This window comes from Schistocerca gregaria, chromosome 4 (genome assembly GCF_023897955.1).
Source record: "Schistocerca gregaria isolate iqSchGreg1 chromosome 4, iqSchGreg1.2, whole genome shotgun sequence".
NCBI lineage: Eukaryota > Metazoa > Arthropoda > Insecta > Orthoptera > Acrididae > Schistocerca > Schistocerca gregaria.
Window position 1 is genome coordinate 654,516,246 of NC_064923.1, and position 23,734 is coordinate 654,539,979.

The 23,734-nt window shown below is 45.6% G+C and overlaps 1 protein-coding gene across 1 annotated transcript in view; it reads right to left on the reverse strand.

Annotated features, from left to right (window-relative positions):
• LOC126267400 (serine/arginine repetitive matrix protein 1-like) overlaps nt 1-23,734 on the reverse strand; it is a 436,917-nt gene that overhangs the window by 341,816 nt on the left and 71,367 nt on the right. Inside the window, exon 2 of the mRNA XM_049972608.1 lies at nt 16,973-17,072. Coding sequence (XP_049828565.1) covers nt 16,973-17,056 — 84 coding nt within the window. The 5' untranslated portion in view covers nt 17,057-17,072. The remainder of the gene's footprint in view (nt 1-16,972; nt 17,073-23,734) is intronic.

A 23,734-nucleotide genomic window follows, 5' to 3' on the forward strand; every position in this document is an offset into this window, starting at 1 on the left:
GACTGCTGGCTTTACGGCGCCATGCAGCAACGGCTGGTCCTCCGGCCGCGTTCTCGTGGCGCCTGCATCACCGCTGTAGTGTGCGCGGCTGCATTGGTTCCCACGCTCTGCTGAAATCCGCGACGAAGTCTCTGCAAGCTTGAGACAATAAATCGCTTGTGTGCATCGAGCCTTAACGGTGCCAGGCGCACGCGAGACAAATTAAGCACCCTACTGTTCCTCAGATGTAATCGGAAATGTTTATTGGTGGACCTGAATTAATTATGTGCACTGCTACACTTGTCCAACCAATCAAAATAAGGGTCTTCAGTCCCGTTTTGACCGGTGTGACCGGGGTTAACGTCTAAATACTGCAAAGTCGAAATTTAATGGCTCGTTAGTTTTCTAACTACTTTCAGGAAAGATTCGGAGATCCGAACACGTGAGTGGAAGATGTTCTAGTGAACAGTTCAGAACACTGTTCCCAACTGCACACTGAGTTCTACAGCCAATCATAACAACAAACCAGTAATACGTCCAAAGTCAGCAGCCAAAATGGTTCAAATGGCTCTGAGCACTATGGGACTTAACTTCTGAGGTCATCAATCCCCCTAGAACTTAGAACTACTTAAACCTAACTAACCTAAGGACATCACACACACCCATGCTCGAGGCAGGATTCGAACCTGCGGCCGTAGCGGTCGCGCGGTTCCAGACTGTAGCGCCTAGAACCGATAGGCCACCCGGCCGGCTCAGCAGCCAAAGGTCACACGAAACACCGCACTCCTATTTGCAAGAAAACAATTTTATTTGTTTCTGTTAAATTTATTCGAATCCATCTCTTTTTTCCAGCACCATTTCGAGCTAGCTAACACCCCCACGCTCTGCTGAGAGAGATATTTCTATCGAACAAGCCCACGTTCAGCAATCCGCGACATTCGGCAAGCCAAAAAGTCTTAGTTCCTGAGCAGAATTCCAAGCCTAAGCATTGAAACACACTGCAGGCTTTCCGTACCGAAAAAGCAAGCTAACTGATCGCGAACGATCACCAATTCCACACTTCCCAAATGATAACCGCTTCAAAACACACACACACACACACACACACAAATGCCCCACATGGTCCACGACTATCATCTCAACGCAAGCATGATACCGTCACAAAACTTCACTCTAAAAGACATTAACTTCTTCGACCTCTTCTGTGGCGGTAGGTACAATCGCTAACCAGTAACGCCACAAGCTCGGCTGCACTCTTGTATTAACACGCATCACTTGTTCACGGCCTTCCATCTTTCTGAAAAGGGGCCTTTCATCCAGATATACTAAGGATTAAATGATAAATATTCACAAATGTCAAGTCAGCTCAGTATTAGACAGCTTGTTAAAAGAAGTGTTCCATATTTTGATAGGCGCTAGTGTGGACCAAAACAAGACAAAAATTTTCTGTACAAATAGCTGTAAAATGTGTATCTTAAGAGCTATGAGCACTTGTTCACCTTCACTACTATGAAACATTTTTTCTACTGCAAGCTCTTTGCTATTACGAACGATTTACAGAACGCAGTAGACAAATGTGGACACATTCCATTGTTGCTGTCCATGGATACAGCATGCAGTAGGCATCTGTTAGTGTTGTTAATTTAAACTGTATTCGTAGATCTATTAGTTTCAATGGAACCAGACCGTACTTTGCCGGCCGCTGTGACCGAGCGGTTCTAGGCGCTTCAGTCCGGAACCGCGCGACTGCTACGGTCGCAGGTTCGAATCCTGCTTCGGGCATGGATGTGTTTGATGTCCTTAGGATAGTTAGGTTTAAGTAGTTCTAAGTCTAGGGGACTGATGACCTCAGATGTTAAGTGCCATAGTGCTTAGAGCCATTTGAAGACCGTACTTTAATAGGTTCGTCGAATGACTTTACCTCGTTGTCTTTTAAGAGGCGATCAATAACTTTCCGCTTGAAAGCCGCACAGTCTAGAATCTGTATGGCAGTCACGCAAAATCGCCATGAGCATTGAGGCACTTATCCCACCGACGCACCAGGCTGATGATACCCGTTTGATAAGACACCGTGTCCTGCTGCGGGAACAGGTCCGTAAATGCCTGCTGCACGTTCTCGTCCCACAGGAATGGTCGACCCTTCAACGCCTTTTTTAAGGGACCAAAGGCGTGATAGTCGCGTGGGGAGAGATCAGGGCTATAGGGCGGGTGCTCGATCGTCTCTCACTTGAATTGGCGTATCTTTTGCATTATGACATTTGCGATTTGGGGACTTCAGTTATCATGCAGCAGCAGCTGCCCTTGGTGCGGTTTTTGATAGACATTCCGTCCCATACACATTCATTCTCCGAGGTATGGCTACCGGTGTTTGTCCTTCGGCAGCCAAGACATGAATAACAGCACATTGGTCTTGTTTGGGAACTTTCGTAATAACGACGCCCTAGTTCACGTTTCCGCCTTTATCGCACGCGTGTAGGAAAGACACAAATGCCGCACTAATACCTTGCCTATATGTCAGTGCTTATATACCCGCGTCGGAGTAAATGCACTTACCATCAGCGGGCCGGAGTGGCCGTGCGGTTCTAGGCGCTACAGTCTGGAGCCGAGAGACCGCTACGGTCGCAGGTTCGAATCCTGCCTCGGGCATGGATGTGTGTGATGTCCTTAGGTTAGTTATGTTTAAGTAGTTCTAAGTTCTAGGCGAGTGATGACCTCAGAAGTTAAGTCGCATAGTGCTCAGAGCCATTTCGAACTTACCACCATAATGGAAGCGTATTATTATTTTCCAGCATTCAGGATATGGAGGGATCGATAGCTGCTTCAGTTTGTCATACCATAAAATAAGATCGCCAACGGCGTCGCTGCAGTGGTAGCACCGGTTCCCGTCAGATTACCGGAGTTAAGTGCTGTGGAGCTTGGATAACACTTGGCTAGATCACCGTCCGGGTCTGCCGAGAGCTGTTGGCAAGCGAGGTGTACTCAGCTGTTGTGAGGCCAATTGAGGGTCTACTTGACTGAGAAGTAGCGACACCGGTCACGAAACCTGACAGCTGCCGTGCACGCGGTGTTCTGACCACATGCCCCGCCGTATCCGCATCCGGAGAGGCGTAAGGGCTGCGGGTGACACGGCGGCCGGTCGGTTCCATTGGGCCTTCATGTACTGTGCAATTTCCAGTGTGGAATAATACGCATCCATTATGGTGGTAAATACAAAGACAGGACCACAATGTGAAACTATTTGAAAAAGTAATCAAAACACAGACTGGTTCCATTAGAAGCGACGTATGCGCTGCAAATACTCAGACCTGTTAATACGGTTTACAGGACCTGCATACTGTATCCACGGACAACAGAGGAATTAGTCTTCATTTGTTTACCGCATTCTGTAGTTCTTTTGTAATCGGAAACAGCTTGCAGTAGAAGATATGTTTCACAGTATCGAAGAACTCATAGCTCTGAAGTCATACATTTTAGAGACCATGTTTACGAGAGTTTTCGTCTTGTTGTGGGCCATACTCAGGGCCGTTACTAGGTGTTTTGATTCCACAGGAGAAAATTGAAAAAAATGAGGTCCCCCCCTCCCACCCAACGGCACAGCAATACAAGTGTCCTATTACACTTTTAACCATTACAATAAGGTGACCAGGCGTCCTTATTTTCTGGGGACAGTCCTCATTTCAACTAATGCACTACAAATGATCTGCACACACAAAAACAAAAAAGAGGGACTGAGGGAGGTATGGTATCAATGCATAATATAACCAGAAGCCAGCGCAGGACTCCCGTACCAACGCTCGATATAGATGGATGAAGGTCATGTTTGGTTTATTTCCATTTTCTACTCACAATTAGAAGCGGCTGCTTTATTTTTGAGATTGGCTGAGGCAATCTGTTCGCTTTCGTCAAAGCCAGTCAAGTAACCGTTCGGTATGCTTTTGGAAACAATTCGGTGTTTTAATTTTTCCCCTTTTTTCACTTTTACTTCTCATTTGATCTTTTTTGCTGTTCGATCTGAAATAAATTTGTTCTGCCCTATGCTGCACCTATAATTTTTCCACCCTAGCCGTCTGCCTAGTATTGCCTAATGGAAGAATTGGCCCTGACCATACTACCACCTATCAAAATTTACACTGTTTTAAGACCTCGTATAATTTTCTGTTTGTTACTCATATACTGGTGGACAAAACTGTGACAAATAGTACGTGGTACTATTTCAGAAATTGTGTATACAATCTGATACAGAAATTTCGATGTGTTAGCGTCCTTATTAGTGAACATGTCCTAATTAATGACAAGTTGCCGCGCGGGGTTAGCCGAGCGGTCTTGGGCACTGCAGTCATGGACTGTGCGGGTGGTCCCGGCGGAAGTTCGAATCCTCCCTCGGGCATGGTTGTGTGTGTTTGTCCTTAGGATAATTTAGGTTAAGTAGTGCGTAAGCTTAAAGACTGATGACCTTAGCAGTTAAGTCCCATAAGATTTCACACATTTGAGCCTTTGAATGACAAGTTGCGCCAGACAACGGCCGAACCCAGAATACCTGCTTTTCGCGGGCGGTTTCCTATTGAGCTGAGTACGCCTCCAGGGTTGACTCAAGCTGTCATTGTTTTCAGGTTCGAGTCGCAGCGTGGCACAAATTTTCGACACTCATAACGTATCTCTGACTCCAGTTTCAGCACTTCTGACATCCTTTCGCTTATGTCATTTCTTATGACTGTCTTTTTGATGTAACCCCAGCCTTCCGTATCATTTCAGAGACTCTGACGCCCCTGTAGGATCGACAGCAGAGCCCGGGATTCCCCGGCGTGCCACTGCCCCGTGCCTCGCCCTCGGCGCGTCAGCCCGGCCATGCCAGCGGTGGACGCACACGTCTCGGGTGTCGCACGGAGGCAACGCCCGGCTGGCGCGCCGCCGCAGAGCCACGTCCCCACGCAGCTGCTGCGGTGTCAGCATCGCTTCCGGGAACGGCGCGGCCGCAAACGGAGACCGCAAGCATCCGCAGGCCGCAGCCGCGCCTGCTGCCCACGACGCACACACCGCTGTTCCTGCCGACTGGATTCGGCCTGGTGTCGCGCGCGCCTTGTGGTGGTGCTCCATTAATCGTGACAGGACCAAATATATCACGAAACAAGCGTCAAACGAAAAAACTACAAAGAACGAAACTCGTCTAGCTCGAAGGGGGAAAACAGATGGCGCTGTGGTTGGGCCTCTAGATGGCGCTGCCATAAGTCAAACGGATATCAAGTGCGTTTTTTAAAAATAGCAACCCCCATTTTTCGTTACGTATTCGTGTAGTACATCAAGAAATGTGAATACTTTAGTTGGTCCACTTTTTTCGCTTTGTGATAGATGCCTCACAATTTTAGACGAACAGTTGGTAACAGGTAGGTATTTTAAATTAAAATACAGAACGTAGGTACGTTTGAACATTTTATTTCGGTTGTTCTACTGTGATACATGTACCTTTGTGAAATTATCATTTCTGAGAACGTATGCTGTTACAGCGTGATTACCTGTTAATACCACATTAATGCAATAAATGCTCAAAATGATGTCCGTCAACCTCGATGCATTTGGTAATACGTCTAACGACATTCCTCTCAACAGCGAGTAGTTTGCCTTCCGTAATCTTCCACATGCATTGACAACGCGCTGAGGCATGTTGTCAGGCGTTGTCGGTGGATCACGATAGCAAATATCCTTCAACTTTCCCCACACAAAGAAATCCGGGGACGTCAGATCCGGTGAACGTGCGGGCCATGGTATGGTGTTTGGAGGACCAATCCACCTGTCATGAAATATACTATTCAGTACCACTTGAACCGCACGCGAGCTATGTGCCGGACATCCCTCATGTAGGAAGTACATCGCCATTCTCTCATGCAGTGAAACACCGTGTAATAACATCGGTAGAACATTACGTAGGAAATCAGCATACATTGCACCTTTTAGACTGCCATAGATAAAATGGGTCTGAGTTATCCTTCCTCCCATAATGCCGCACCATACATTAACCCGCCAACGTCATTGATGTTCCACTTGTCGCCGTCATCGTGGATTTTCCGTTGCCCAATAGTGCGTATTATGCCGGTTTACGTTACCGCTGTTGGTGAATGACGCTTCGTCGCTAAATAGAACGAGTGCAAAAAATCTGTCATCGTCCCGTACTTTCTCTTGTGCCCCGTGGCAGAACTGTACACGACATTCAAAGTCGTCGTCATGCAGCTCCTCGTGCATAGAAATATGGTACGGGTGCAATCGATGTTGATGTAGCATTCTCAACGCCGACGTTTTTGAGAATCCCTATTCTCGCACAGTTTGTCTGCTACTGATGTGCGAATTAGCCGCGACAGCAGCTAAAATACCTACTTGGGCATCATCATTTCTTGCAGGTCGTGGTTGTCGTTTCACATGTGGCTGAACACTTCCTGTTTCCTTAAATAAAGTAGTTATGCTGCGAACGGTCCGGACACTTGGACGATGTCGTCCAGGATACCGAGCAGCATACATAGCACACGCCCGTTTGGCATTTTGATCACAATACCCATACATTAACACGAGATCGACCTTTTCCGCAATTGGTAAACGGTCCATTTTAACACGGGTAATGTATCACGAAGCAATTATCGTCCGCACTGCCGGAATGTTACGTGATACCACTTACTTATACGTTTGTGACTATTACAGCGCCATCTGTCACAAAGCGAAAAAAGTAGTCCAGCGTTCCTATTTTTAAAAAATACAGTTGATATCTGTTTGACCTATGGCAGCGCTATCTAGCGGGCCAACCATGGCGCCATCTGGTTTCCCCCTTCAAGCTAGACGAGTTTCGTTGTTTGTAGTTTTTTCGTTTGATACTTATTTCTTGGGATATTTGGCTCTATCAATATCAATGGACCAACCCGTGTATAGAATATACACTACCGGAAAAAATTAGTATACCCTTACTGAGGTTTCCAATTCACACAAGATTACTGCAACAGTGCATGTGCAGTACATGAAATCATCACGTTTACAGATCAATAGCACAAGCGATTCTGAGGTACCAGGTGTCGACCCTTGCTGAAATATCCATATTAGTACGTGATGTAGCCTCCATGTGCGACAATGCAGGAGCTGACACGGGCATCCAGTCGATCGTGCGGATGGCGAATACTGTTCCGGGATACGTTTGCCACGCCTATGCGGTCTATTCAAGTAATTCTGTAGGAGTTGGTGGCTCACGAGTCACGTTTCGTCCCATCGTGTCCCACACGTGTTCGACTGGAGCCAGGTCTGGAGATCGTTTTGGCCAGTGAAGTTGCTGCACGTCTCCAAGAGCACGTTCAGTTTCACGGGCAGTGTGTGGGTTAACGTTATCCCGTTGGAACAACACACCTTCCCGTTGCAAGAGCGGCAAAAAAAAAAAAAAAACGGGTCTAACAACATTCTGCACGTACCGAGAGCTGGTTAGCGTCCCTCCAGAAACAGCAAAGGCGAACGAGATTCGTAATTTATCGCATCCCAGACCGTCAGTCCCGTGGTGGCGCCATCGTGTCTTGAATGAACGCACTCTACGAGACAGTGCTCACGAGATCTACGTTGGGCGCGAAAAAGACCCTCACTTCCGTCCAGGCAGGATCTGCTCTCACTGCTGGAAACCATAGCGCGCCATTCCATCTGCCAAGTGATTCACTGACGGGACCAGTCGAGCCGTGCTGTCGCATGAGTGGAGGACGGGCTAGAGGGGTGTGTGGCCGTAGTCCCACTGCCAATAACCGATTCGCAACGGTTCGTGTTGACAAAAAAAAAAAATGGTTCTGAGCACTATGGGACTTAACATCTGTGGTCATCAGTCCCCTACAACTTGGAACTACTTAAACCTAACTAACCTAAGGACAGCACACAACACCCAGTCATCAAGAGGCAGAGAAAATCCCTGACCCCGTCGGGAATCGAACTCGGGAACCCGGACGCGGGAAGCGAGACTCGTGTTGACAACTTCAAAAATGGCTCAAATGCCTCTAAGCACTATGGGACTTAACATATGAGGTCATCAGTCCCCTAGACTTAGAACCACTTAAGCGTAACAAACCTAAGGACAGCACACACATCCATGCCCGAGGCAGGATTCGAACCTGCGACCGTAGCAGCAGCGCGGTTCCGGACTGAAGCGCCTGGGCCACAGCGGCCTGCTGTTGACAAGTCTGGACTCACAAATCATCTTATCTGTGCTATGGTAACTACGATTTGCCACTGCTACCCTTACAATGCGACGAGGCTGGAGAACTGAACTGCCTGTATGTTCAGAACCCGTCTACGGGTGTGTGGAGGTTCATGTGACCACCGAAAATAGCGTCGTTGTGTGACTGACGCCGCACGTCCAACTTTGTGGTAATTCTCCGAAGGGACCATCCCGCCACTGGGAGGCCTCAGTTTGACCTCTTTCAAACTCCTCAGTTGGCTGTAGAAAGCACGAGTGCGTCCCCGTGGCGTGGTAGTTATGTCACTATGCTAGCTGTCGGCGAACGAGGTGAAACTATTCTCAGTACATCTACCATACCCCAGGTGGCACATGCCGTCATCGGATCAAAATGATAAAGAGTTATATTAACTATAAGCTACATGTAACACGGTATATTCTTCAGTTGGCTGCGTGAGCGCCTGTTCTCTTGGATGGGCTTGCGGCGTGATCCGTAACAATGTAGTCAGGTAAAGGCGAATATTCACAGGCTGACCGCATCTGCTGTCAACAACAAATCCGGTTGTTCGTAGGTCCACAAGTGGAACGGGCAAACGACGGAAAGTTGAGGAAGGAAAGACGAAGGGGAAAACCCTCCACTGAGGAAAAAAGTGACGGAAATACTGGCTTCCCAGACGACTGAAAGAAACAGTATTTTTTTTCAATTACCGGTTCAAATAAGCAGAATGTGTGTTTATACTCTTAGTGCTAAGTAAAATATTGATAGTAATGGGCCAAAAATTCTCTTTTACGCTGTGTAAATTATGACGTCGAAGTTTTGAAAGTTCGTTAGTATTATTTTCATCTTTTATTGAGTATTAATTCTGCTTTTACTACGGTGTCCGCTGTACTTGAATTTTGGTAAATTTCATTGACCGTTGAGGCCGGATGCTCTTCCCGTCGACGAGTCGTCAGTTACCTGAAGGGAGGGAAGTCGTGCGCACCTACTAGTCCCACGCTCAGGGAACGAGCGTAAGGAAGCAGACGTCCATCTACGCAAGCCACCTGTGTGAATCGTGGAAACTTTGTTCTGTGTATGGCAGTATTTTAACGGTTTGCGTATAGTCTTTTCTGAGCCAGAAATTGGGGATCAGCGCAGCATTGGCCTAAATGAGCGAGGGAAGCCGCCTAAAATCCCACATTCAGGTTGACCGGTGCACCAACCACAGCCGTTAATCTGCAGTGCTGATTCGATCTTGGTCTGAGTTCCCCTCCTCACTCGCAAGCTAGCGTGCTGTGCGTTAGGCAGTATCAACAAGTAGTTTGTTACCAGTACAATTTCTAAATTAACTGCGTGACACGTTTTCAATTTTTGGACGAACGCTTTTAAAATATTTCTCTAAATTTCACTTTCTTGGAAATTGCGCCAAACCGACATATTGAGTACTGATACATACAGATTATTATTGCCATATTAAAATAGTTCATTTTTTAATAATAATAACAGTAAAATATACGAAGTATCTGTGACAAGTAAAATTGGGTGATCGCAAGTAACACTTTCAGGGAACATGAAGGTCATTTGTGGCACCTGTGAAGCCGCCGATAGTGTTGCGTCGACTAGAAGGGGAGGGGGCAAGTTCGGCGATTCCCTTGATGCCGTTGGCTGCGAGGTAGCGTCGGATTACACTCTCCTTCACTCTCCCCCTCTTTTTTATTCTTTACTCTGCACTATTCTCCAAATGCACTCATGGCTTATTTGGGCGAGTTAAATTTAAGACTTTTCTCACGCACTTCGAAATAAATGAGAGTCAGATGTTTGCAAATAAAGAAAGTATTCGTGATGTAGGTTACTGAACTCCGAGAATAACATTCTAGTGAGCACTGCTGTACGTCAATTCTAAAGTGATCACACAGTCAGAACTTCACGCAGCTCAGTCATTCATCACAAATACTCACTCCAGACATCGTCACGCCTGACTCTGAAGAAGTAGGAAGGGCCTCATCGTTTTAATACGTCCCACGAATGCTTGCGAGAATGAAAGAACTTCAGGCTTCGAAAGAAGGAATGGGTGTCTACTGGAAACTACTTAACGTATGAAGAGAGGCACAACTCCTCGGTTTGGCAGAATAATTTTCAGCTAATAATTATAGCGTTAATGCAAACCACATTAAATAGAATACTATGTCGACTTCGACAGTAGTCTACAGTATTTTAACATTCACTTCTATCCGAGATATTAAGCCAATAGATTACAAGAGATATATTAATGAGCTGCTGGCGCTCCATTGCTAGTGCAGGCAAAATTCCTTCCAGTCCACCTGTGTGAATTCGTATATAAAAGTACAATATCGCTTATGCAGACACAAAATACCACAGATAATGTTTTGCCTTAATCCATTATGAAATCTATTTTCTTCAAAGCCAAAGAATACATTGTGGCACAAAATTCGTCTTTCTCTCAATAACGATTTTCATCTATTCAACACATGACAAGTATCGGAAAATTACACATATTTTCACAGTTCGGCATCTTAAATGGCATGCTTGCTACGCTTAAACGATCTAGCAGACCACTTAAAGCGGGCATAGCATTTTTAATATTTTAGTATAATTTTTAAGAATGTTAGACATCAGATGAACCGGTGTAGTAGATAGGAATGAAATACTAGAAGGAATAGATAACTAGCCCTTGGAAAACTCTAGGCGCAGACACACAATAGTTGGAGATGTGCCAATGACTCCAGGAATAATAAACTTGTTACTGGAGGAAGCTGTAGAAGACAAATAGTGCCGAACCAGCCAAACATTATAAGATGTAAGGCACATTGTCGGGGTCCTGATTAAAACAGCACTGATCCTCAAACGAAGGAATCAGTGTTCTGGTCGCGGTGTGACACAGTATAAACCCACCAGAGATAATCAATATTGCTTATTTTTCTCCTCAAGTGCCCGCCGGAGTGGCCGTGCGGTTCTAGGCGCTACAGTCTGGAACCGAGCGACGGCTACGGCCGTAGGTTCGAATCCTCCCTCGGGCATGGATGTGTGTGATGTCCTTAGGTTGGTTAGGTTTAATTAGTTCTAAGTTCTAGGCGACTGATGACTTCAGATGTTAAGTCGCATAGTGATCAGAGCCGTCTCCTCAAGTAAGTGCAGTTAAATTTAATTTCAACGACAGTCTTAATACTGCATTTAATGTTACTGTGACATTTAAGGAAGAAGATTTGTTGTGCTGAACACACCAGTCTCTTAATTCCCTGACAGCTGAAAGGAAACATGCAATTTGAGGTACGACAGCTTTTCTCTTATCTCTTACTAGTTGCTTCCGGTCGCTGTAGAACCGGCAAAATGGGCGTCGGCCGTTACGAGGCAGACAGGCGGTCAGCGGCTATCACGGCCAACCATCTCCTCCACTTTACGTGCACTCCACTCAGCAGAATGAAGCCTTTCTCAGGGTATAAACATCCCTCAGGTGAACAACAGATTCAGATCTAGCGCTCTTCATATGCAGCGTGTATTTGAAGAAAATACGGATATCTTAGGGCACTCTTTAACCTGAATAATTATGAAGGTAATTCACAATATGAACTCTTGTGTGAAAGGGTGCAGACAGACAGACAGTTGCCGAAAAGGACGTGTTTCCCATTTAGGTCCTTGCTGTAATCGACTGATGATTATTGTGTAGTTGAAGCCTGAAGTCTACACATGCAGAAATGCATAAATCGGAGAACACTTTACGTGTTGTCTGTTAGCCATCGGTCTTTTAGTACTATACAGGGTGTTACAAAAAGGTACGGCCAAACTTTCAGGAAACATTCCTCACACACACACAAATAAAGAAAAGATGTTAAGTGGACATGTGTCCGGAAACGTTTAATTTCCATGTTAGAGCTCATTTTAGTTTCGTCAATACGTACTGTACTTCCGCGATTCACCGCCATGATTTCATACGGGATACTCTACCTGTGCTACTAGAACATGTGCCTTTACAAGTACGACAACATGTGGTCCATGCACGATGGAGCTCCTGTACATTTCAGTCCAAGTGTTCGTACGCTTCTCAACAACAGATTCGGTGACCGATGGATTGGTAGAGGCAGACCAATTCCAAGGCCTCCACGCTCTCCTGACCTCAACCCACTTGACTTTCATTTATGGGGGCATTTGAAAGCTCTTGTCTACGCAACCCCGGTACCAAATGTAGAGACTCTTCATGCACGTATTGTGGACGGCTGTGATACAATACGCTGCATCAGCGCATCAGGGATTCCATGCGACGGAGGGTGGATGCATGTATCCTAGCTAACGGAGGACATTTTGAACATTTCCTGTAACAAAGTGTTTGAAGCCACGCTGGTACGTTCTGTTGCTGTGTGTTTCCATTCCATGATTAATGTGATTTGAAGAGAAGTAATAAAATGAGCTCTAACATGGAAAGCAAGCGTTTCCGGACACACGTCCACATAACATATTTTCTTTCTTTGTGTGTGAGGAATGTTTCCTGAAAGTTTGGCCGTACCTTTTTGTAACACCCTGAATTCTGGCGTCTCGCCAGCAAGAGTGGGTAACACTGTCAGAGATCCACATCTATTGCAGTACTGAGTGGAGCCAGCGACCGGATGTTACATACTGAGGTGACAAAAGTCATAGGATAGAGAGATGCACGCACGCGCACACACTCAGATCAGCCGAAGTATTATGAACACTGCCCATCGCGACGTTGGATGCTACCTGGTGACGTTGTGGGCACGTGACGCGGGCTACAAAAGTATGTAAGCGGAGCACACACGCACGGGGGAAGATATGAGCTGCAAACGGGGAAATCCAACGAGACAAGCGACTTTAACAAAGGGAGATTATTATTACGCAAAGCCTTTGTAACAAGTATCTCCAAAACCGAGCAGCTGTTCGAATGTTCACGTGCTACTGTCGTGAACAGCTACGGAAAGAGAGAGACGGACAGTGAAACGACCACTAGGCGCTAAATGGTTCGACCTCTACGACTCTTCACAGAACATGGCATTCGGAGGCTTGTCTGCCCTGTGAAGTAGGATAGTTAGTTATCTATGGTATCTCTGCCGAAAGAGCGCATTGCTGGTTCACGCGTAAGTGGTTCAAAAATGGTTCAAATGGCTCTGAGCACTATGGAACTTAACATCTATGGTCATCAGTCCCCTAGAACTTGGAACTACTCAAACCGAACTAACCTAAGGACGTCACACAACACCCAGTCATCACGAGGCAGAGAAAACACGCGTAAGTGTTTCGGAGCACACCATTCATCGCACATTTTTGAACATGGAGCTCCGCAGCCGGCCACCCCTATATATTCACATTTTGACCCAATGACATCATCAATACGATTATAATGGGCACGGGACCATTGGGATTCGACCGTCGATCAACGGAAACGTGTCGGCTCTTCGGGTGAATGGCATTTTTGTTACACTAGTTCGCTGGTCGTCTACACAAACGCCTCCATCGGAGTGAACGGTGACTCGAAACGAGCAGCTGGTGAGAGCAGTATTGTGCTATGGGAGACATTCTCCTGCACTCGAAAGCGACCTGTGGTAGTAATCGAAGACACGCTGACAGCTGCGAACCATCTGCATCCGTTCATGCTTGATGTCTGTCAGCAGTAGAATGGTCCATGAGTCTCAGCCATAACCACGCTAAAGTGGTTTGAGCAGCATTAAAGTGAACTCACGTTGATATGTCGGCGACCAAAGTCGCCTGATGTGAATGCTATGGAATCCATCTGGGTCGCTTCATCGGGTGCCATTACCGGGTACGCAGATCAGCGGCCCGTTGTTTACCGAATTACATGATCTGTGCGTAGACATCTAACGCCACATGCCACCACAAACATATCAACAAATTGTCGGATCCCTGATACACAGAATCAGTGATGCACAGTATTTCGTCCCAAAGACGGACAAACAAACTATTAAGCAGGTGGTCATCATGATTTGGGACAGTGTATACAGATGGCGGCAGTATCGCGTATACAAGGTATAAAAGGGCAGTGTATTAGTGGAGTTGTCAGCTGTGATTCACGTGGAAAGGTTTCCTACCTGATTATGGCCACACGACGAGAACTAACAGATTTTAAAAGTGGAATGGTAGTTGGAACTAGACGCATGGGACATTCCATTTCGTAAATCGTTAGGGAATTCAATATTCAGATACCTACAGTGTAAAGAGTGTGACGAGAATACCGCATTTCTAACATTACCTCTCACCACGGACAACTCAGTGGTCGACGACCTTCACTTAACGACCGAGAGCAGCAGATTTTGCATAGTGTCGTCAGTATTAACAAACAAACAACAATGCATGACATAACCGCAAAAATCAATACGGCTCGTACAGTGATCGTATCCGTTAGGACAATGCGACGAAATTTAGCGTCAACAGGCTTTGGCAACAGACGATTCACTCTAGTGCCTTTGCTAACACGACCGGGTCAAATGAATCCCGATTCCATTTGGTAAGAGCTGATTAGGGTTCGAATGTGATACAGACTCCACATCGCCATTGACCCAAGTTGTCAACAAAGCACTGTGCAAGCTGGTGGTGACTCCATAATGGTGTGGGCCATGTTTACATGGAATGGAGTGGATCCTCTCGTCCAGCTGGACCGGTTACTGACTGCAAATGGCTATGTTTGTCTACTTGGAGGCCATCAGCAGCCATTCATGGACTTCGTGTTCCCGAACAAAAAATGAGTCTGAGCACTATGGGTCCCCCACTAGACTTAGAACTATTTAAACCTAACTAACCGAAGGACATCACACACATCCATGCCCGAGGCAGGATTCGAATCTGCGACCGTAGTAGTCGCGCGGTTCCGGACTGAAGTGCCTAGAACCGCTCGGACACCGCGACCGGCTGTTCCCGAACAATTACGGCATTTCTGTGGATGACAATATGCCATGTCAGAAGATTCTGGACAATTGGAGCGAATGATTTGGTCACCCAAATTGGCCGCCATGAATCCCTTAGAACATCTGTCGGACATAATCGAGAGGTCAGTTCGTGCACAATATCTTGCAACTGTCACACTTTCGCAATTATGGCTGGCTATAGAAGCAGCGCTGCTCAATATCTCTGCAGGGGACTTCCAACAACTTTTTGAGTCCACGTCACGTCGAGTTGCTGCACAACGCCGGGCAGAAAGAGGTCGACAAGATATTAGGAAGTATCCCATGACTTGTCACCTCAGTCCACACCCATGGTGAAGCACACACCGAGTGTTTCTCAACTTATATATGAAAATCTCGGTTTTCCCAGTCATTTATAACTTCCAGAAGCCGACTGAAAATCATCCAAGTGCAAATGTTTTCTCTCTCTTTTAGTGCCGCTCGGGGTAGCCACGCGGTCAAGGGCGCCTTGTCACGGTACGCGCGGTTTCCACCCTTCGGAGGTTCGAGTCCTCCCTCAGGCATGAGTGTGTGTTTGTTGTCCTTAGCGTAAGTTAGTTTAAGCTAGATTAAGTATGGTGTAAGCCTAGGGACCGATTACCTCGTCAGTTTGGTCCCATAGTCCTTACCACAAATTTCCAAATTCTCTTTCAGCGTCAAGAGTGAATTCTTCAGTTCCACTTCATTCAGCCTATGCTATAAGAGACAGAGCCCATTACGAAGTATATGCACAGCGATAACTAATCTAGAATTCCGAGATGCTTTTTCAGCGTTGCCTCGTTTGCTGATTAGTTCAAATGTGTGCGAAATCTTATGAGACTTAACTGCTAAAGTGATCAGTCCTAAGTTTACACACTACTTAACCTACATTATCCTAAGGACAAACACACACACCTATGTCCGAGGGAGGACTCGAACCTCCGCCGTTATCTTGCAGATTAGTGGCTCGCCATCTAAACTCGTGATGTTCATGTACCTTCTCTTTTCTTCGAAGGCACCCAATTTTCCTACAGGCACCATCTCTCTTCTATCTAGTCGTGCTTGCTTTTCTAGTGTTATATTGTTCCTCCAACAATAGGAATTAATGGCGTGACTAAATAAGCAAAGTATAGAGGCTTCACTCAGTGTCAGAGAGTGGAGATAGTTGTTCTGCTGAAGACGGCAACAACCAGATTTTTTATTTGATACTTTTAAAGCTTCTTGGATGCTTTTAACCAAAGGAAATGAAAATTAGAATGTTTACTTCCGTCTTCTATATCGATAAGCTCGACAAACTGCAGTGAAGGACCACATAAAAGAGGTTTTGCATTGCAGGAAGGCTTACTGAGATAATCCCAAGAAACCACTTTCCAGAATGACTCAGGAAACATCTACCTCCTCCATAATACATCTCTCGTAGTTACCATAACGATATGAGAATAATTATGGCCTATGTCGAAGGATAATAGCTGTATAGATCATCTGAGTGGACTGAGATGAGTCAGGTACACTATGAAACCTCCGCCAAACACCACATCGTGACTTGCTGAGTACTTACCTAGGGCTTTACGTTGTAGAAGTTTTTATAATCTTTTAGGCAACAACTTCTTAGACATATTTGAATACACTGGCCTAGCAAGGAACTGGACTTCGATCTTCGCTATTATCGTTCAGAAGCTGCTGAAAACAGTTGATGTCTTCCAAAATTGTGGATGAAGCTTTACGAAGCAGTGCATCTCATTTATGACGCCTTGTGGATACAAAGAGTGTTTAATTTTTTGCTAAAATGAACCGTAAGTATTACAATAATGGTCGAATGTGTTTGGGACAAGTAGTTTTCACAATTATGAAATGCACGCCATTAACGTTGATACATTGCAATCATTATCTGCGCTGCTGGTAGGGCGCGGTAAGGCTTGAGTTGCTGCTCACCTGCATCTGTGCCAGCCTCGACACGGGGGCGGCGGGGGCGGTGGTGGTGGCGGCACCTGGCAGACCGGGCTGCACCAGCGCCATCTCACGTCCTTTCGTCCTGCAACACGACATCATGGTAGGTAAAAAAGTAGCTGCAACTAAGTAAAATGCAGTTTTAGCACATTACTTTACATTAACCAGGAAATACAGATAAAGGTTGAACAACACACCCTTTCAAACAGTGCCTAAAATCGTGGAATGCCTGAGGATGGACAGCATCGGCACCAGTTAGGGAAATGAGCATTTTTGCTAGGACACACGTGCACGTCTCCTAACCATAATGTGAGCGTGAGCACGTTTTGCTAGAATACGGTGCTATCGTGTTTTGCGAAATGCAATTGGTTTCATGGTATGGTTTACACTGTTACGTGGGTTTGGTGTTTCGGGTATGTACTATGTACTTTACGGTTGCTTGCAGGTCAATGGCTGTGTGAATGCGTTTTCCAGAGCACAGTGATATCAAGTCTTAGGAAATCCAGTTGTTTGAGTGTGTTATTTCCACAACTACGTGAGCTGTGTTTTGGTGCTGTACATTGAGTGTCGCGTGCAATCAGCCTGATAGCCCAGTTACTGGTTGCATTGTCGGTTAGTTGCATTTCTCAGTCTGAACTCTCCACTATTAACTGATGATGATGTATCATTGACATTGGCGCCAGAGAAAGATGATATTTTATTGTTGTAGTTGAGAGTTCTGTGGAATCTGTCTATCGGTGAAGAGGTCCCCTGGTCGGAAGCTGGTGGCCGAGCGGTTCTAGGCGCTTCAGTCTGGAACCGCGCGACCGCTACGGTCGTAGGTTCGAATCCTGCCTCGGACATGGATGTGTGTGATGTCCTTAGGTTAGTTAGGTTTAAGTAGTTCTAAGTTCTAGGGGACTGATGACCTGAGCTGTTAAGTCCCATAGTGCTCAGAGCCATTTAGGTCTCCTGCATGCTGTGCAAGGGGAACGTCATGATCTGTTGGTTGTTGTTATTTTGAGAAACTAATAACGTTCCGAGTGTTGTCACACAACCGTTGCTCTTCAGCGCAAGTGGTTCCTGCCTGTTGTCTGAGAGAGGCGCGTTGTGAATGATACGTCTGAGGAACGTGAGGTGGGTTAGATTCTGTTTTCTGTTTCGACTTGTTTTATGTAGTTTGTCATAAGAAACTATACACCTGCGGCTGGAAAAAATTATTATTGTCTGGATGTGATTCCTTAGTTTGCTGCAGTTAGTCCGTTCTCAGTAAAAATTTTCTCGAACTGTACTAGCCGGTGTGTTACACATGACATATATTAGCTGCCGTGGTTAGTTCCTACTGGATGTTATGAAACAGGTGCTGCAACACAAGTGGTTTGCTAGAAGTGAATTGCGTTATTACGCTGACTAGTGTCTAGTTCCAATGAAGGTTATACTTCAAGAAGTATTCGACTCATACCAAGGTCTGTGTGGGAAGAGAGAAGCTAATCCCCACCGCCAACGAAAGTAAAATTAGTATCGAACACTAGTGCCGCCTTAGAATAAACGGGTTAGCGCCCGATAACATACACTACTGGCCATTAAAATTGCTACACCATGAAGATGACGTGTTACAGAGGTGAAATTTAAACGACAGGAAGAAGATGCTGTGATATGCAAATGATTAGCTTTTCAGAGCATTCACCCAAGATTGGCGCCGGTGTCGACACCTACAACGTGCTGACATGAGGAAAGTTTCCAAGCAATTTCTCATACACAAACAGCAGTTGATCGTCGTTGCCTGGTGAAACGTTGTTGTGATGTCCCGTGTAAGGAGGAGAAATGCGTACCACCACGTTTGGGACTTTGATAAAGGTCGGATTGTAGCCTATCGCGATTGCGGTTTATCGCATCGCGACATTGCTGCTCGGGTTGGTCGAGGTCCAATGACTGCTAGCAGAATATGGAATCGGTGGATTCAGGAGGGTAATACAGAACGCCGTGCTGGATCCCAACGGCCTCGTATCACTAGCAGTCGAGATGACAGGCAACATATCCGCACGATTGTAACGTATCGTGCAGACACGTCTCTATCCCTGAGTCAACAGATGGGGACGTTTGCAAGACAACAACCATCTGCACGAACAGTTCGACGACGTTTGCAGCAGCATGGACTATCAGCACGGAGACCACGGCTGCGGTTACCCTTGACGCTGCATCACAGACAGGAGCGCCCGCGATGCTGCACTCAACGACGAACCTGGCTGCACGAATGGAAAAACGTCATTTTTTCGGATGAACCCAGGTTCTATTTACAGCCTCATGATGGTCGCATCCGTGTTTGGCGACATCGCGGTGAATGCACATTGGAAGCGTGTATTCGTCATCGCCATACGGGCGTATCACCCGGCGTGATGGTATAGGGTGCCATTGGTTACACGTCTCGGTCACCTCTTGTTCGCATTGACGGCAATTTGAACAGTGGACGTTGATTTCAGATATGTTACGACCCGTGCCTCTACCCTTCATTCGATCCCTGCGAAACCCTACATTTCAGCAGGATAATGCACGGCCGCATGTTGCAGGTCCTGTACGGGCCTTTCTGGATACAGAAAATGCTCGACTGGTGCCCTGGCCAGCACATTCCCCAGATCTCTCACCAATTGAAAAAGTCAGGTCAATGGTGACCGAGCAAATGCCTCGTCACAATACGCCGGTCACTACTCTTGATGAACTGTAGTATTGTGTTGAAGCTGCATGAGCATCAGTACCTGTGCACGCGATCCAAGCTCTGTTTGACTGAATGCCCAGACGTATCAAGACCATTATTACGGCCAGAAGTCGTTGTTCTGGGTACTGTTTTCTCAGGATCTGTGCACCCAAATTGCGTGAAAATGTAATAACATGTCAGTTCTAGTGCAATATATTTGTCCAATAAATACCCGTTTATCATCTGAATTTCTTCTTGGTGTAGCAATTTTAATGGCCAGAAGTGTAAGTAAAAATATTAACGGTTAGTGCCGTATGATTTACACTTTTAGTGTTAAGCTTAGAACTATTTGAAGCGGGCTATAGGTTTTGTTTCAGCTATGTTACGATTACGAGATAATTAATTGTGTGAGCTCGGTACACTTTGCTGGGAGCGGAAAGTATTAGATTTCTCGTCTGAATGGAGTGAGTCTGGAGGCCTCGGCAGTCCTGTACTGTCGGCAGACGGCTTTTCACGGCTCTTAAAAGTAGGGAACAGCTTCTCTTCGAAGACAGCTAATTTTCCCGGAAACTGGTGCTGTTTCCCGCAATGCTTATTGTAAATACTCCCTGGCGCTAATTCGCTTGCTACAGGCAAGGTGTGGCCGGTCGCCACAGTTTTCCCCTGAAGGCACTTGAGGGTGAAATTTGCTTCTCTCACCGGACATCAAAGACGAGGTCGCCTAACAGTGCCTCTCTGACGTGAGGAAGTTCGTTTCTTCCCTCCAAAATTACAGACTGTTGGATCCAAAGTAACGCCCCTGCCATCAGGCACGGCGAGAGCAGTGCTGACCAATGCAGAGAAGCTGTTCGAAACAAGTACCAACGTTATGAATCATACTGAAGCGTTTTGCAAGGTTTGGGTGGGAAGTTTCTCGTGCTTTCCCAGGTTTTTACGTAAAATAGGTACGTTTTCGTCCATCAGACTGACAGCAGCTATCAATTTCCCCTCCAAGTGGAGCTTGGGGATTATGAGAATTGAAAGGCAAGCTTAAGAGCGGAGAGGATTCGCTTCCCAGCTTAAGTCTAGCGCAAACTGGCGTCTTCCCGCTATAGTTTAACGTATGTTCAGCTCCGGCAGTAGCGTAAACCATTTTCTGTGCAGCTCACATTTAATTCATTTGGTTGTACATCTTTAACACTAAATTATCTAGACAAATATTTGTCTCTTTTATCTTGTTTTAACGAGCTACTCAGACGTAGAAGTCATATTTTTATCTTGCAGTCTTCCAGTTAAACACGAGTCCAAAGAGGTTTAGAGTTATTTTATTTTGTTACTGTTTTCAAAACATTGCTCTGTATTATTAAGTGTCAGTTGTTCACTAGATTAGATTAAATAAAAGTTTTGTATTCTCGATATGAGCTACATTTTGTGATCCCGAATGTCTTACAACGTTCCTATGGTTAGGAGACCCTTAAATGATAAATATAACTAGGTATATATTATAATACAGTATCTGCGTCAGTGTGGCGAGTTTCCGCTGTGTACAGTTTCCGAGCACTCAAGAAAGATATGACATATAGCAACGAATATCGAACACTCGCTTGTTAGTGTAATGAGTGTAGTTGGTGCAAAAGCTACTGACCATTATTTCTATCTCTTTCCGGTCTGTTTTATTGTGTCATTATTCGTGTTAATTGTGTCATGCATCCTATATACAAAATTGTTTTCGCGTTTAATTTCTATAAACACTAAATCAGCTAACTATACGATGATATATGTCTTCTTTACAACATGAGGCACACTACTTTCAATATAATTCTAAAATCGAGAACATATCGCACATATGAACAGCAAAAATAAAGACAGCCGACTGGAACACGTCAAACACATATTCTAAACTTTTATATCAAACCAGTGCAATGGTACCCTACTCCTAGAGGTTAAATTTCGCCAGGAACGTTACCGACCAGGACAGTACCTTTCAACACTATGCATTTGACCCTAATATTGCTAGTTTTCGATTATTCTTAGTTACCTTCTCTTCACTCACGTGCTACGCCATAAAGGGTGCTAGGAATGTATTATTTTAACAGCATTTTTTTCAGTTAGTGAGCTGTGTCGTATCTTGTCTGTATTAATATCGTCGGGTGAGATAAGGCGCTCATAAATATGTAAATAAACCAGAAGTAACACATTTAAAGAAGAACCTGCGATTTGTAACACACTGTTTACTTAAAATATTTAGGAGCTGTTTGAGACGAAAAGAGCATTATTGTTTTTAACTATTTATTGCGTCGCAAGTGTTATGTGGGCAATAAGTCTTAGTGCTTTCACTGCCACAGTTTCCTCCAAGCATATCTGAAATTGGATATTAGAAAGGAGAAAATATGGCAATACTACAAAGCCTGCACGAAGCAGGACAGAGAAATAGCATCGTTGGGAGGAACCCAGTGGCTGCCCCGTTGGCCGTGAGAGCTCAAGCCGATAGTCCTTGGGCAGGTTCTCGGCCCACGTCACACCTACGTTGAACGAGACAGGAAAATGTCGCGTTAATAAGCGGTTATGGACTGACACCATTCTCAGCCCACGCTCGCCTCCGGCGGCAGGTAGAACGATTTTCCGTTACGTTTCTCGCTGCGCACCCGTGTGTCTAATTTGCAGTGCTTGCAGACATTTTGTTCTGCGCAGAGTAAAACCTCCAGTATTACCATTTCTCTCCTCACAGAGAGAAAGCATTTACGACAGTATCCGTGACAGCTGGACATCGGCAATAACCCTGTCTACGACGACTGTTGTATGTAAGGCCTGCATCACTCACGCCCCGCTCGAAACTGACGACATCCAGTAGCCGTTATTAAAATCTGCGGTGCGTAGCCGGCTCTAATTGCGTTAGATGAGGTCGCGGTGACATTTTCGCTGCCGCCTCCTCGGTCGTTCCTCGGCTAGAGGCAAACAACACACCGGCGACACGTTACGTGCTGCCTTTCTCCTCCTCTGTTGTTGCTGTCCTCTGATGAACGTAGTGCTCATCACAGATTCCTTTATTTATAACTGAATTTAGTTTTGTTGGGACTCGTTGCATTCCTAAAGATTTTAACTCCTCTTTACAACATACGAGGTAAGTTAAATGTTATCCGCAAAGTAGTTATAAAATTTTATTGTAATCAAATAGGAAACTTACAAGAACATCATTTTTCGGCACAGTCTACTTGCGTATCAATGCACTTGGTCCATCGTTGTACAAGTTTGCTGGTGCCCTCATAAAAGAAGGTTCTCGGTTGAGCTGCGAGCCACAGGTATGCACCGTTCTTTCATTGCTTCGTCCGAGGCAAATCGACGGTCCGTTAATGCCTGTTTGAGTGGACCAAACAAGTGATAGAAGGGCACCTTTTGACAGCAATCCTCGGCGTTTGCTTCGAATTGCAGGCTTTAGCCTGGCAGCAAGCCTATTACTGTAACATACACTGTTTATTGTTGTGCCCCTTTCCCCATAACCTTCCAGTACTGGATCTTGTGCGTCCCAAAAAACCATAATCATTAGTTTTCTGGCGGGCGGTTGGGTCTCGAACTTTTTCTTGCACGGCGAATTTGGATGTTTCCTTTCCACACTCTGCCGTTTACTCTCCGGCTCGTAATGATGGATTCACGTTTCGTAACCAGTAATGATCCTGTCTAAGAAGTTGTCCCCTTCGCTACCATAGCGATCCAAATGTTTTTTGCAGATGTCCAAGCGCGTTTGTTTATGCAACTGTGTGAGTTGTTTTGCGACCCATGTTGCGCAAACTTCATGAATCCCAAGTATGTTGTGGATGATTTCATAGGCAGAACCGTAACTAATTTGCAGACGATGTGCCACTTCGTCAACAGTTAATCGTCTGAGAGAATCATTTCACGTGAACGCTCAATGGTTTCTTCATTTGTGGCGGTAAACGGTCGCCTGGCTCCTTCATCGTGCGTAACACTTGTGCGACCATTTCCGAATTTTTTAATCCACTCGTAGAGACTGCGTTGTGGCGAAACATTGTTTCCGTACTGTAACGAAAATCTTCGAAGAATTTCGGCCCCTGATACACCTTCTGACCACAAAAAGCGGA